The sequence below is a fragment of the Canis aureus genome, chromosome 23 (genome assembly GCF_053574225.1).
Source record: "Canis aureus isolate CA01 chromosome 23, VMU_Caureus_v.1.0, whole genome shotgun sequence".
In the NCBI taxonomy this organism is placed as follows: Eukaryota; Metazoa; Chordata; class Mammalia; order Carnivora; family Canidae; genus Canis; species Canis aureus.
In genome coordinates, this window is record NC_135633.1 from 40,784,596 (window position 1) to 40,801,691 (window position 17,096).

A 17,096-nucleotide genomic window follows, 5' to 3' on the forward strand; every position below is an offset into this window, starting at 1 on the left:
AATATATGAATCATATTTCCATTTATAATTAAATTGTGAAGAGGAAGCTTTGCAATATGCAAGCACAAGTCTCTAGCTGAAATTGAAGGTTTAAAAGGCAAACACACTTGTGGAAGAGTCAAACATATTTTCAAGTGATTTTAATCAAAGGCATCTTAAAAATAATTACCCTGGTACAGCATAGGGAATATAGTGAAAAGTACTATAATAGTGTTGTACAGTGATAGACAGTAATAACACTTATGCTGAGCATAGCATAACATAGAGTTGTGGAATCACTATGTTGAACACCTGGAACTGATGTAACATGGTATGTCAACTATACTTCAACCACAAAAAAATTTACCCTTAATTTAACATAAGTAGAATCTTTATTAATTTTGCTTGCCTACAACTAACTTTATTTGATGCTAATTTTTTTCATCCATGGCATATGTGTGTTCTCATACATTAATAGCAATAATTCCTATACACAAATTGATAGATATGAGTGATAAGAAAGAAAGAATCGTAGAAGAGGAAGAACACAGGATTTAAAATGAGAAAATTGAAGATATAGTTTTGACATTAACCACTCAAAAGACATATGACCTTTAACATCACTGAGATTCTATAACCTCTTCATTTGCACCATAAGCATGATGATGGCTATTCTATCTCCCTTATGTGAAGAGCATCCAGTGACATGTTAGAACGGACTCATATCTGCCATGAGAGCTGACAGCATCTTTTCTCCACTCTTTACTCAAAGACATCAAGTTGGTACCTTGAAATTAACAATCATGGAAATATTTACACCATGAAAATTGAGAAATGCTACAAAACAACATATTCTGCTGCTGCCCTGCATTTCCCCTCTAAGATTTGGTTACTAATCCTTTGCTAACACACTGCTGGGAATGTCAAGTGAGAAAATGTGCCTGAACATATTTTGCACACTATAAAGTATAATGCAAACATGTTAAAATACTCATTATAGAAAATTATGGATATATAGGGAACCTGTGACTTGCATATGAAAATATAATTAAATGATCTTGCCTCATTAAAAAGCAAATAATAGGGATCCCTGGGTGGCTCAGCAGTTTGGCGTCTTCCTTTGGCCCCGGGGTGTCCTGGAGTCCCCGGATCGAGTCCCACATTGGTCTCCCTACATGGAGCCTGCTTCTCCCTCTGCCTGTGTCTCTGCCTCTCTCGCTCTCTCTCATGAATAAATAAATAAAATCTTTTAAAAAAAAGCAAAGAATAAATGAGATAGTGGGACACATTTAAGACATTGGACTTGTATTTTATAGAACTTCCCTATCAAATCAAGCCAATGACAGAATGTTATGTAGAACCTTTGCAAGGTAACTAACAATCTCTGTTGGTCTAGGATTATGTAGTTTCCAAGGACAAGGATTAGCTATATAATTTGCAAGGCTCAATGCAAAATGAAAATATAGAACACTTTGTTCGAAAAATATTAAGAATTTCAAGATAGCAACAGCAGAGCATGAAACCAAGTATGGGCAGTTCTTATGTGGAGAGCACTCCGTTGCATGCTTGTGAATCTGATCCAACCTATGATACAGGATTTTCAGTGCTAAAGCCAGAATAGCCTGGGGCAAGCAGGGACTAGGATATTGTACGTTTGCTTCAAAAATGGCCTTAGCGATTAATATGTTATCAGAGTTTTAGCATATCTAGTGAAATATACCAAATGTACCAATTACTATCAATTCAGTCTTAAAGTGAAAAAAGGGAAGAGAATATAGCTTGAATAACACTTTGTCTATAAGGATTTTTGCTTATTTCAGCCTGTACAATTCAGTGAACTAAATGACTCTACTGTGCAGTTCAATATTCCTGTCATTCCAAACACACAAACCTTAGAATAAAGAAAGCCATTAGAAAATTTTACCTTAAAACAGGTTTCAGACAAATTTTAAATGAAGAAATGGACAATTATCCTTGATGTGTAAGATCATATTATAGATGTGTCCATAAACTGGAGATAAGATCTAAGAAATATTGAAAAAATCACTGGATGATGTAAATTATATATATGCTGCGTATTTATAATATGTGTGTAAAGGAAATGATTACTTTATGTGCATGTACCTACACAGCACACACACACTGAGATTACTAACAGGAGAAATTAGTCTGATAGTTAAAATAATAAACAATTTAAAGTGATGACACATGAAATAATTCTGTTGCTCTCTTTTATTGAGTTTATGGAGATGACTATGACTAATTATGCACCATCGTCTTTGTGCAAACAATGAAAATAATTAAAGCAGTGATTTTCAAACTTTGGTGTGCATTGGAATTGCCTGGAAGACTTGTTGATGCAAATGGTGAATCCCACTGACTTTCTGATTCAATAGTTCTCTGGAGGGCTAGAATATTTACATTTCTGACAAATTTATAGATGAATGCTGCTGGCTCTGGGACCACATTTTTGAGAACCGTGGAATTTATCGGTCATTTGTGGCCTTAACTGTCATCTAATATTATATGGTAAGAAGCAATCACCCACTGCTACATTTGTTTCATTTCTCCATTCCCTGTTATTGAAGGAATTTCCTGAGTCAAATTAAAAGTATTTCCTAATAAACATAAATGCTAATTAATTACATTTATGGCTGTAGAGCTAGTACTTTATTTGAGAAAGCTTGAAATTGGATTGAAAGCTAATGCTTCCATTATACCTAGGGACCTGCTTAGAGCCAAGATCTTTTTTTGATCTGCAATATTGTATTTCTGCTGCAAATAGTTTCAACTATAAGCTTTTTAAAGTACTCAGCCATCAAATACAATCCCTTAAAATCATTGTGTATAACCTTATGAGGCTATGCATTCCATAGTTCCTGAATGAAGTTGCACATTAGGAGACTAATTACAGGGAAGAGAGCCAGGGGCCTGAACAGTCACTTTGCTTCAATCTTCAGATGCATTAACATACAGTTGTCTTTCTTTTTGATTTCTTTTCTCTATTTATACCACTGAAACTCTAAGAAATATTGAAAGAGGCCTGAAATGCCCTGAAAGTAAAATTAAATCAAATAAATGTATTCCGTTCTGAAGATTTAACGATGTACCTTTTCACATTTCAGAATCTACTAGGCATGATAAAGTGTAACATCTAAACCTAGTTTCTTAGAAAGAAGGATGCAGAATGAAATAAGATGATATGGGTAAAAATGCCCATTCAGTGCCTACCGCATAGTAGTTGCTACATTTTTTTAAGCATCATTTTCAAGTGTACGCATTGAAGGAGTTATCAGCATTACAATATTTTGTTTTTATTTTATTTATTTATTTACTTGTTTGTGTATTTATTTATTGAGAAAGAGAGAGAGTACATAGGCAGGAAGGGAGTAGAAGGAAAAGTAGAGAGAGAATCTTAAACAGGCTCCACACTGAACGGAACTGGATTTTATGACCCTGAGATCATGACCTGAAATCAAGAGTCAAAGGCTTAACCAACTAAGCTACCCAGGCACCGCAATGTGAAAATATATTTTTTAAAGATTTTATTTATTTATTCATGAGAGACACACAGAGAGAGGCAGAGACACAGGCAGAGGGAGAAGCAGGCTCCGTGCAGGGAGCCTGATGTGGGACTCGATCTCAGGACCCTGGGATCACCACCTGAGCCAAATGCAGATGCTCAACCACTGAGCCACCCAGGTGCCCCCACCACGTGAAAATATTTTAAGGCAGAAATCTGTGGTGTGAGATTTTAAAGGCAAAAGCATTTTCGGACTTTCAGAATATAAGAAAAAAAAATTTCAAGTGAAGGGAATAATACCTTCAGAAGTAAAGTTTTTAAATTGTGATCTCAAGTTTAGAGGATGGAAAGCAATTTAGACTAAATCAGTGAATCTCAACCCTGGTTGCACATTAGAATCGTTTGGGTGTTTTTAAAATTCCAAGTGCCTGAGCCCCACTCTATACCAATTAAATGTGTATCTTCAGGGGTTGGAGATAAGCTTCAATATTAAAAACAAACAAACAAACAAACAGAAAATCTCTCCAGAGAACTATTGGGGAGGAAACAAAAGAGAAAAGACATGGATTGAGAAGCTGAAGTTTTCTATTGTTATGATTAGCCAGAAACTGTGATTATTCATTTCCCATAGGAACACAGCACACAGACTTTACAGCCTAACAGAGTACTTCGGGCAACCATCCCTGCCCTTCACAAAGAACTTTGAGCTATTTCGGCATCTGTGACTGCTAACAAGGTCCCTGCTGGCTTGCTGGACTTCCCATCATGGGGAATCTTCAGACAAGACTGAAGCACCTGTTACATCTGTTAATAGATGTAAGCTCATAAATTCATTTGGTGGTCCCTATTACTTCCAAGGTGAATCAGCAAGTCAGCACAGATACAACCCAACTGTAGTTTACAGGAAAAGGCACAGGTTTGAAATCAATCAGAGCTATCTTCAATTCCTTGATTCCCTCCGTTACTAGCTTGAATTTAGATGTGTTAACTCATAGATGTGTAACTTCTGTAAACTTGAGTTTTCTTGTCTGTGAATTGGGACAATGATAATATTTATATCTAGGTAGCCCTGGGATTCACATGAGATCAGGTACACAAGAGATATTTCAAAAGCCTGATGTATAAACTGTTATTTGGTGCCTAGAATTTCCTCTTTGACTTGCTCTTTCAAAAGAGAATTAGAGTCTCAGCAAGAGAATTTACTGATAACGGTGTAAACGTTTCTTATTTTTCCAAGGTGATTTACTGGCCAAAAAAAAAAAAAAAAGAATTGTGTGAAGAAGTAAAATAGAAAATAATTTATTCAAATTTTCATACTAATCACATCCATGGCATTTTCTCTTTTTGTCTCTCAACAAGCAGCCAAGTAGAGCTCTTTGAAGATCCCTTCAGATTTTATGGAGAGAAATGTATCTTTTCTATTCCCAGTCTCTATAGAATGGTCTAAGTGAAAGGCTGAGGCATATTTTACATTTGATTTTCTTTTAAATACAAAGATGTGAGAGTCTCTGTCTCTATGAGAAATCAAAGCAAAAGATTTGGTCCCTACTTCTAAGGCATTTCTAGTCGGAAGAAACAAGATATGCACAGTTTATTTTAAAGAGTTAATATAATAAGATTATCTATATTAATAATCTAGTACCTATCACAAAGAGGTTGGATATTTGTTCAACCTGTATCTTTGAACTATTTCTGAGCATGTATCACAATAGTCTGACAAACTCTTATGTGCTTCTTATTCAGATATCCCTTCTTAATAACTTTGGAGGCTTTCCCAGATGCAGCATCTGGCAAATTAGCCAAAGAAGTGAGTAAAGAAATACTAAGCCTCGCTGAGAACACTGTTAGAAATGCAATCCTACTTTCTAAGATCAGCCTAACAATGGATGAGGGCAAGCAGCAGGCAGGTTCTGTAGAGCAATGGAGTTAGGAAGAGGTGAGGCGTCTGGTGTTGAAATGGGTCCTGATGGTGGGTAATTGTGGCAAAAGAGACATTTCTACCATGGGAGTGCTTCATATTCTTGGCTAGTATCTCTCATGATAAGTACCCATTGATCAAATGCAAAAAGCCGATAGAAATGATAGGTACTACTCAGGAAGCATCCGTTTTGTGTCAGATTCTGTGCTACTTGCTTCACACGTGCTATCAAAATTATTCCTCATCAGAATCCAGATGGGCATTGATTATCTCCTCTCTTACCAAGGAAGAAGCCAAAACTCAAAAAAGAGAGCTATCTCTACAAAAGCCATACATTTGGTAACAGAATTGAAAACCCAGTTTGCAGAGCTCTAAAAAATCTTTTCTCCATAGCAGTGTCTTCAAACTGAGATAGCCACACTACTGCAGATTCACTAAGACTTTCTACAGGATACATGGTACAGAACATGTTAAGGAAATTTATTTCCAGGTCCTCCTCCCAAGTATATTTTTCTAAAATGAATCTTGAATGGGAAGGTTCCTGAAGGTTCTCCTTTTCCTCTGCATCTTACCCAATATTTTCTACTTTTCAGGAGAAAAGCCTTTCTCTCGTATACCCTAAATCCATTGTCAACAGCACATTCTCAGAGGGGGGTAAAACCTCACAGGTGCCAAACAAGTAGAGCATCCAAAATATTGTGCCAGTGTCACTATAGGGCATGACTTTAATGACTAGGTGGCAAATATCTTGAGTCATGTGGTTTGTAAATAAATCCATAATTTATAAGATGGCTTTCATTAAAGAATTCTTGACTGAGTTGTCAGCTGACAAATCACATTATTTTGTTTCTGGATCAGTGAGTCATTTTTTTGCACGTAACTAAAAGAGAGTTCAAATAATTAAGTGAAATTGCTATAAAAAATCTTTTATTCCCATGTAGTTATTTTTAAGAACAAAGTTTTCTCAGGACTCAGATTTAGTTTTTGAAATTTAGAAAAGAATTTATCTGAAACTTTATCCTTTGCAGCAATAAATAATATTAATCTATGGATAACTAATTTTTAATTAATGATCTTTCACCAATATTATTAAGAGACAAACTTTCAATAAAATTTTACTCTTTTATATTTACTATTTTGTAAAACATTTTAATATATTTGTGTGATTTTATAAGTTGCTTATGGCTAAGATGTTTAGTGATAAATTAACCCAGATTAATGCTTACATGGAATTTTTAAAAAGTAATTTTAATTTTTGTATATATTTTCATTGCATAAAAGCTTTTTTTATCAAGCAAACTTGTATAATACTTAATTATGTTTCTGTGGGAAAGTAGAATAAAAATATGAGATGAAGTCAAAAAAGGTAATCTCACAAAATTTCATACAATATTAGAGATGACAGTGAATAAGGTGGATACATTTTTAAACATTGTATTAAATGTTTAGTTTTACATGTATACTATTTTCAATATCCTTGAAGTTATAGCCTCTGAAAATATTTACAATTATGATTAAAATAATCTGGATCTACTTAAAAACATATGAGAATATATAAACAATGTGATTTTAAAACTTTCATTTGGTGCCATCAAGGATAAAAGCTTAAAGACCATTGCTGTACAGAAGTCTGTCTCCATGACAGACTATGGGATTTATTGCCATATAGAAAAGGCAGTAAACCAATGCATTCAAGAGCCTGAACTCTAGAATAAAACAAGCTGTGTCCCCACCTTAATTTCTCTTATTTATTTTTAAATCTAACACAAGTTACTTGACTTTCCTGAACCTCTTTTTTTTTCAAATTGGTGAAATGGAGATGATAAAGGTACTTAGTTTGTTGGATCACTCTAAAGGGTATATAAAATTAATCATGTCAAGCTCATAGAAAAATATCTGCACACAGTAAAGGCCAAGTATATACAATCATACAAGTTTCATAGACAAAAGGGGAGGGAAGTGAATGTTCTTAGGCTATGCACCCAGTGGGAGCAAACTTAGCCTAGTCTCCAAGAATGAGTGGAAAAAGCTCAAAAGGAGGGGAAAAAAATCACTAGCTGAAGGGTAGAAATCTAGTGAGTCACAATGGTGAAGGGACACAAATCATCAAATGTAGCAGTCAAGAACTGCATCTTTAAAAACAAACAGATTGACAACAAAATAATCCTAGTTGCATAAAATTAGCTAGACACCCCCCTGCCCAAATCATAGTGCCTTCACTGTGTGTATCCTACCTTTAATATTATTATCATCTTCCAGTTTCTGTTTGATATTTCTAAATTCTAAAATTTCATAATATGCCCTTGGCCATATTCCCCCAACTAGGTTGCTACTTATAATTTAATTTTGATAAATGGACTTCTTTGTCTGGTTCTGAATCTGAATTCTACCTGTTTTATGTTTTGCCTCAATGGACTGAACTGATATCTTCCTCTTCATCTTCCTCTTCCCAGGGACTGTGTGAAAGAGAATGCAAAATAATAAGAGCTCAGGTTTTGAAGCTTAATTGATCAAAGTTAAAATCCCAACTCTACAATGCTCTGTCACTTAGGGAAACTTAACTTCTCTCGGCCTCAGTTTTCTCTTCTTCCCAGGAGAGATAATAATTTCTAATTTCTAATTGCTGAAAAGGTTGGAGGACATATGTCACCAAAAGCATTAGGCACAATTAATATTCAGAAAATAATGGCTCATAGTATCATTATTCTCCCACTATTAGTATTCCTGATGCAATAAAAGGAACCATTTAATGGAGTTCTGATTAATTTTGAAATGAATAGTTGGCAAAATCACATTCTGATCTGATGTCTGCCAGACTTTGATATGGGAGGTCACAAATTATATGTTTTCTTTGGAACCAAAAACCAAAATTAAAAGTAACGACCAGAACTGGAAAGCAAGGAGACACATACAGGCTGGAAAGATCTGCTCTAAGTGCTATTAAAGACTGAAGTAAGAGTGACCATGCTGATTATTATAAAAAGGTCTTATTACTTTTCAGCATCTAAAGGAGAAATAATAGGCAGAAGCAACAGGAGGGAATATGATTGGCTCCACCTATTCCATCTGCTTAATCAGTCCACTGTACCCAGATTAACATCCTTCAATTCCACCAAGATTTATCAAATGCTCAGTGGGCATACAAAATATAAGGAATCTCAATACAGAATGAATTTTATTATATTATAGATTTTTATTACTTTGAATTAAGCACTCAAGTGTAGTTGCAAACCAAATGAGATAATCACTGAGATTTTCAATTATTAGTGCAAACTGATTTTTTCTTTTCAATTTTCTTTCTACCAACAGGATTTGCTAGTCCACTTACTGGGATAGCAGATGCCTCTCAAAGCAGTATGCACAATGCCTTGCATATCTATATGAATGGAACAATGTCTCAGGTACCGGGATCTGCCAATGATCCCATTTTTCTTCTTCACCATGCATTCGTTGACAGGTTGGTTGACACTTTTCCAAAAATTACGTGCTTACTTGTGTTAAATGTAGTGGGACTTTATTACAGAAAAACTAAGAAATTAGCTTTTTCTATTGTCTCTGATCAAGTTCTCCCAGAAACAGACCCGAAATTAAGGATTTGAAAGCAATTGTTTTATTTAAGTGTTTTATTATCGAGAAACCAGTAAGAAAATGGGGGAAGGCAGGATAAGAAGGGGAAAAAAGCCAAATAAGAGTGCAGTTTCAGTCAGATTTTGGTAGAGTGAATTACACCTAGGTTTGTCTTGCCTTAAGACAAGGGAGCTAAGTTTTTTCATTACCATATCAAATAGTCATTGGCTATAGGTTGCCCTGAGCTGTAAAGCTCCCGCTAGCCCATTCCAGACAGGCTTCGAGGCTCCCGTGCCTAAGGGCAGTTTTCTAAAGGCTGCAGGACCATGTGGCTGGGAGTAAATTTAGCTTGTAGAATCAGAGTGGTGGGCACACAGAACAGGCACAGGGAATCTAAGGCCATCTGGGCAGGACACAAATCTCCTACATCTCTCTTCGAAGTATTTTCTTTCTCTTTGGCAATGTTATTATTATTTCTTCTTTTCCAATCTCAGACTCTCACATAGAAGCAGATATAGTCTTTGATCTCAACCACTTGCCTAAGCATTATATGATTAGGTCTCCAGACATGATGCACTATGGCCCAGCTATCTTGTTTAATGTGATTTAGTTCTCCTGGAGCCTTTTTCACCCTTATTAATGCTACATGTGTAATGCCTTATCCATAAAGAATTTAGACTTAATAATAGATGATGATAGCAAAAAAAGAAAGTACCTGGAAGAAGGTCAGCTGTCTGTTTCTGGAATTCTTCAAGAAGAGAGGAAGAAGTAAAGCACTGAATCATAACAGATGAACGTAGGACTTTTTTTGATCCCCTCTCAGGTAATTTTTTCCAATGAAAAAAGGACATAGATTCATACCTGCCATTAAGATAATAGTTTCCTTCTCTGTGGTAAATATAACAAGTTCTATTTTTCCTGTCTTAAAGATAAAGAAACTGACCCTGAAAATTAGTTGGTTTACTCATAGTATCACCATTTCTAACTCACTCATTTTCCCCAGGAACATGGATATAACATCAGATAAAAAAAGCGACCATGAGCCTGGAAGGTTATTAGGCAGGTTGTTATTGTCTGCAGGGCAACTCTAATATTATAGGAATTAAGTGACAGCCCAAGTTAGTTTCATTCAGAATTCAGTTTTTTAAAAAGTGTATAAGCACCAAAATTATAATATTAATATGACATCTTAACTACCTGTACCTGTATATAAAGGAGGGAGCAGGAGGCTTAGAAGAACATCTTACCAGAAAAAATAGATTGAATTCTTTTTATGAAGTCATTTTTACATCATATTGTCCTTGTGATTTTTTGGCATTTAGTGCCCCAGGAACCTTAAAGAAGTCCAGATTTCCTAGACACCTTGATGCCCTAGGCAAGAAATCAGCAAACTATGGCTATAGGCCCAATCTGTGTCCTGCCTTATTCTTAAACAGGATTAGTTAGAACATAGCCACAGTCATTCATTTATATATTGTCTATGAATTGCTTTTGCACGCTTTACAAAGGCAGAGTTATGACTGAAGCCATTTGGCCCACAAAGTGGAAAATATTTAGTTTCTGGCTCTTTATAGAAGTTTGCTGACCCCTGCCAAAGCAGAATTCCGTATTTATATACCAGAAAAGAAAAAAAAAAAAGTTGATCTCAAGCTAGCTTGCCTATATCTGTATTTACAGAGAATACTATAATTGAATTCAGTGTCTGGAGGCATGTTTGTTTAGCAGAGATAAAAACCATTATGTAGATGTATGTCTTTTAGGCCACTCTTGAAAATTAAAATTTTCTGCCCTCTTAGAATTCTCTGCTAATCCTATCTTACTATTAGATATCTGTATGATCATTAAAATAACTTAAAAATAATAAGCAAATGGCAAGGTAGTTTCTCACTCAGCCCACAGAGCCAAGCTGATGAAGATTCTGCGGATGGAGAGGAAGGAAAAAGAACCATTATGAAGGATAGAGACCCTTTGATCTCTTTCCTCTCAAGTATCTTCTCAATCAGATTCGCTGCCACTCAAGTATTCACAAATATATTTATTGAGTACCCACTGCGTGCTGAGTATATTTGCCTAAATATTCCACATTCCCTCCCGCCTCCATGCATGGCTTATTCCATTCTCCAAACCTGGAACATATTTTCCTTTACTTATCTAATTTTTATGCAGTCTATAGGACTCATTTCAACTTTTACCTCCTCCATGAAGTCTATCCAGACCATGCCTGTCTGTAACCATCTCTTCCATCCAGAAGTGTGCTGGAGCCAACCCACATTGGCTAGCAAGATCTAATATGGACATCTTTTCTCAACTTTGCCTTAGTGACCTGAAACTGTAGTTTGAAATTAGCCATGGTGGGCCTGAAAAAGCATAGTCTAGTGGGAAATATAAACAAGTAAACAATGATAATACATTAGGGCTTATGCACAATCATGGAAGACATTCTTAGAAAGCTACATAAAAAATGATGATGTAAGAGCCGAGTCCTGAGGCACAGCAGGCCTACAAGACAAGAATGAATGTTCAAGGATCAGGAGCACAACTCCTGTCTCCTTGAGACCAGTCACAAATGAGGAGTATGAACTGAAGAAGGAAATGCAAGTTTGGCATTCAAAACAAGAAAATAAGTCCCAAGGCTGATAGGAAGATAAGCTCAAGAGATTCCAGCAGCCACGCAGTCTGTCATCAAAATGTGCCAATGTTAGGAAAAGAAAGACGTAAGCTAATTCCAATTCTATCACTTAAAAAAAAAATCATAGAATGGATTTAATATAACAATTTTAAAAGACAATATACATTTAATTTTTACTAGGTTTGAGGCAACTTTCAAAACTGTTCACAAGTTCTATTTCATTCAGTTCACGCCAGGTCTATAATGTAGGTTCTAGGATTATTCTACTTTTAGTTTTAAAAAAAGAGTTGGAGATTATATAGCTTTTAAAGGACAGAGTTGAGAGTTAAACAATGTAATTTTACTACAGAACTAGGTTCTTAACCTCTATGGGCAATTCCCTGGGGATTTGAAATATAAGAGTCTTTCTGATTGCTCTTATATTGAAGAAAAAACATTTCCATTAAAAATTAATTCATTCAAAAAATTAATTCATTCAAATATATTTAAAATTTTTACTATATTCTTTAAATTTTTACTATATTCCATATACCATGCCAGTAACATACCTATTTTATTTGTTGAGATGAATACAAAGCCCTGACCTCAGGTGCTTACAGTCTTTCAAAAAAGAAAAAAAAAAATCGTAACAATGTGGTACAGCCTATAAAAGAAGTATAGGGGTATATGAATCCAGAGAAGAAAAGGTTAACTCTGCCTTGAAAATTAAGTGCTTTCTAGAAAAACCTATCCTTCAATTTATTCATAAAGATGAGAAAAATTAGAGATATGATAAGGAAAGTAAGGAAGTATATGTCATGCTTAGGGAACAAAATTGGTAAATCATAAGATAGAGGAAATCATGTTGAAGAAATTTTATTTTGCCAGCCAAGAGAATAGGTTTCCATAAGTAGTAGCAAGATTTACATCAGATTTGAGGGCCCTGACATGTTCTTGGCTTCTTTGAAAGACTTCCTTTAAAGACTATATTAAAATGTTTTAGCTTTTATTTTTGTTTTCTTATAAATATTTTTTAAAAAGCAATATAAGTAGATTAAGGGAAATTACCTAAAATCCATCCTGCAATTTAGAAAATTCAGAAAAGTAAAGAAAGGAACAAATTAACAAGAGAATCCTCACTCCACCATTCCAATATACACTAAAGAATTGTATTTGCACATAATTCTGTACTTTTTTTCCTACTTAATAATCTCAGATATATTTCCACATCTGAACATGTAGAACTATTCCTTTCCTTTTGGAAGCTTTATAGAATTTCATTGTGTATCAAGAGAATGAGAATATAAGTCACAGACTAGGAGAATATAATTGCAAAACACATACCTGATAAAGGACTCAATCTAAAATATAAAAAGAACTCTTAATATTCAACAATAAGAAAATAATCCAATTAAAAAGTGGATCAAAGTCCTTAATAGATACCTCACCAGAAAAGGTATACAATGGCAAGAAAGCATATGAAAAGATTCTCCAAATCATATATCATCAGGGAAATGCAAATTAAAACAACGAGATATATACCTATTAGGATGACCGAAATCTGGAACACTGACACCAGTGAACACTGATAAGGATGGAGAAGGACAAGAGCTCTCAATCTTTGCTTGTGGAAATGCAAAATGATATGACTACTTTAGAAAATAATTTGGCAGCTTTTTCTGAAACTAAACCTACTCTTACCATATGATCCAGCAATTATGTTCCTTGTTATTTACCCAGAGGCGCTGAAAACATATGTCCATGCAAATATCTGCACGTGGAAGCTTATATCAACCTTATTCATCATTGCCAAAACATGGAGCTAATCAAAATGTCCTTCAGTAGGTGAATGGATAAATAAACTGTGCTGCATCCAGACAATGGAATTCAGAGATAAAAAAGAAATGAGCTATCAAACCATAAAAAGACATGGAGGACACTTAAACATATACTATTAAGTAAAATAAACCAATCTGAAGAGGTTACGTGTTATAGAATTCCAACTATATGACGTTCTGGAAAAGGCACAACTATGAAGACTGTGGAACGATTAGTGGTTGCCAGAGATGAGAACAGGGTCAGATGGATAAGCAAAGCGCAGAGGATTTTTATGGCAGTGAAAAAACTCTCTACGATATTATAATGATGAATATAGGTCATGATACATTTTTCTAAACCCAGAGGATGTATACTACCAAGAGTAAACCAGTAGGTAAGCTTTGGACTCTGGGAGGTAATGATGTGCCAGTGTAGGGTCATCAGTTGTACCAAATGTATCATTCCGGCGGAGGATGGCATGTGTCAGGGCAGATGGTAGATGGGAAATCTCTGTATCTTCCTTTCAATTTTGTGTGAACCTAAAACTTCTCTGAAGAAAATGATAAGACTATGGGTTAGTTAAGATTTTAAATAACTGAAATTATAACACTGAACTCTTGCTGCCTAATATCAGGTAAAGCACCATTAGGACTCATAAATTGAAAGGTATCATGGACAGTGAGGGCATTGATGAATCTCTAGGAACTTCCCGTAGAGCATACAATTTCTAAAAGACTAATATTAATGTCATTTACTTATACAAATTTAACCAAAGAAGGCTGAGTATCTCTTCTTCTTTGAGAATTCTTCTTATGTAACTCATCAACACTAACTAATAAATAAACCTATTTGTTTCTGTCTCTTTTTTCATAAGATGAAAGAACAAAGCTTTGTGGCTTTTCCAGGAGCCCTCTAAGATACCACAAAGAGAGTTTTAAGTGCAAAAGATATTCTAAAAGATTGATTTAACTTTTTCTATACTTAGGACCTGATGTGGGCAAGACAGGAATTAAAGAAATTATCAGAGGAGAATTGAACATTTGCTTAAGATAGAATTATAGGTGCCCGAGAAACAATATTTGGTTATGTATTTAATCAAAGTGTCAATAAGACATTTTAAAATAAGTAAAAGAAGGTAACATGATTATAAAGTATCTTTGTTCCTTTACAAGTGAGAAAAGAGAAATTTTGTTCTTATTTTCTTTCTTAAATACTAAGGAACATAATAAAGTCAACATAAAGTAGAGGAAATTATTCTAGTTAGACACAAAATTTCTTCTATCCAGAAAGTAAAGAGTAATCCTTTATATTGTAGGCAAAGGCAATAAGCAATAAACTTAAGAAGTAAAGCCATCAAAATTGAAACATTTGCTAAGATTTTTAACAAATTTTCAAACTTAGGTATTCTAAATCAGGTCAAATAAAATTTACTTTCCAAATTTGCCTTTCATTAGCTCCTTCATATTATGGAACAAACTGACACTTTAAGACAGAGTTTAAGGGCTCCACAGGTCAGCACTAACTTCTTTATGATATTAAAGATGTCGTTAATGTGCAATGTGTTCATAGTTGCTATCTTTAAATGAATCCATGTGTACAAAAAATTCCATTGTATGGATGCACTTTAATTTAGTAATCAATCACTTATTAACAGGCATTTTGATTGTTTCCCTCTCTCTCTCCTTTGCTAAACAATGTGTATATATATATATATATATATATGCATATATATATGTGTATCATATATATAATTTTGAACGTTGGTGAATATATCTAAAGAACAAATTCTCAACATTAGAAGTGAAAGGGAAGAGGTTAAATACATTTAAAATTTGTAGGCATTTCTAAATTGCCTTTCAAAAATGATTGTGCCAACCATATTCCCAGAAGTAGAGAATGAAAGTATTTCCTCCACTCTGCACCCTCACCTGCACAAGATGTCATTAGCCTTATTAACTTTGCTACTCTGAAAAGTAGAAAAATATCCATTTGAATGTCTCTATTTCCTATACATATTATAGATTTTTCCCCCTGAAATCTATTGACATTTATTGCTATTTTATGTTGGGGTTTTTGGGGTTTTTTTGTTTTACCTTTTAATACTAAATTGTATAGGTTTTTCATAATATTGTTAAAAGTTGGCCCTTTTGTCATAAACATTACAAATATTTTCTGCATTTTAAAATTATATTTTAAGTTTTAATAGTATGTTTCTCACTTCAGAAGTTAATTGTTTTTATATGTCCTTTTTTATGCAATCTTTTGTTTGTGGCATCAATGTTTTTACCTTCTTGTTCCTCAGTATTCTTATCTGTAAAAAGAATGGATTGCCGTAAAAAAGCTCCAAGGTCCTTTTTGGACTTTACAATATTCTGGAAATTCTTTTTTAGAACTGACAATAGGATGCATTAGAACTATTACAGGACTTACACGGTTTTCTTAATGACAGTTTAATCATGCTTTTTAGATATGATTAATAGGTAACTGACAAGTCCAATCTGTAGGGTTTTTTTTTTTTTTCCTCTGACATTTAGAATAAGGTCTGACCAGGGATCCTAGCTATTCTCAGGTTTGTAAAGAAAAAAAACAACAACAACAACAACAACAACAACAAAACTTTCTGGCTAAAAGAGAGGGCTGAGGAGTGATTACCCTAAAAGAAAGACTTGGTTAGGTGTTATTTATTCTTTTTCTCTAAGAAGACCAGATTTTGGGCATGCTAAAAATAGAGGGATTTGAAACTTTAAACCAATCTAACACTACAACACCCATCAAGCAAAGCCTATGTTTAAATAATGGAATTAATAATTTTTATGTTTATAGTTTCTTCAGGAAGGAAGACAAGCATTGATGCTGTATGGTGTGCTAAGGATAAATGTCAGGGCAATAGAAAAGGAGCTTTAGAAATACTTCCCTTTCCTTGACACCTAATCACTCAAGGACTCACATGGACAAAACCAGCACAGCTCTGCAAACATGCACTCATTCATCTGTTAATTCAATAATAAATACCTTCTTTGTTTTGTGTGCTATATGAGGCAATGGAGATGGAGCAGTCACTAAATACTGTTCCTCTCCGTCTAATGCCTCTCAGTTCCGGATGTGTAAATAAGTAAGTAACACACAAAAAAAATTTAACTTCTTTAGTAATAGTGGTTTAAAAGGCTAGGGTATGTGAAAGAGCAGAGAGAAGAGCACCAGAAGGTAACGACCGCAAGAGCTGTTCCCTTCAACGCCTAGATCTGTAGCACCTGAACCATGCCCGACACAGAGTGGCTATTCAATGAACAGTTGTTAGAGTCTCTTGTTCAGAATACTCTTATGACTGGCGGCTTAATGAAGAATGAGTAGGATTTCGACTTGTGAATTTTGTAGTAAAAACATTCAGTTCATAGGGATCAAAACAAGAAAAGCACAGAAGCATGAGGTTAAAAAAATCCTAGGAAATAGAAGTTAAGACACAGCAAGATGCTAAAAACACACTGTGCTCACTGTGTACCAAATACTAAGTGCATCCCATGGCTTGACTTGTTTAATGTTTTGGGCAATCCTACCAGTTAATGCTATTATCCTTAGTTTGGGGATGACTAGACTGAAGCACAGAGAGGTAAAGTCATCTGTCAGGATATGAACCCATGTTCTTAACCTGTACTATATGCTTCTTGATAAAGAATTTAGAGTTA

General features: G+C 34.6%; 1 protein-coding gene across 1 annotated transcript in view; it reads left to right on the top strand.

Moving 5' to 3' along the window:
* Positions 1–17,096, top strand: part of TYR (tyrosinase) — a 94,318-nt gene that overhangs the window by 34,061 nt on the left and 43,161 nt on the right. The window contains exon 3 of the mRNA XM_077867874.1: positions 8,730–8,877. Within this exon, the coding sequence (XP_077724000.1) occupies positions 8,730–8,877 (148 nt within the window). The remainder of the gene's footprint in view (positions 1–8,729; positions 8,878–17,096) is intronic.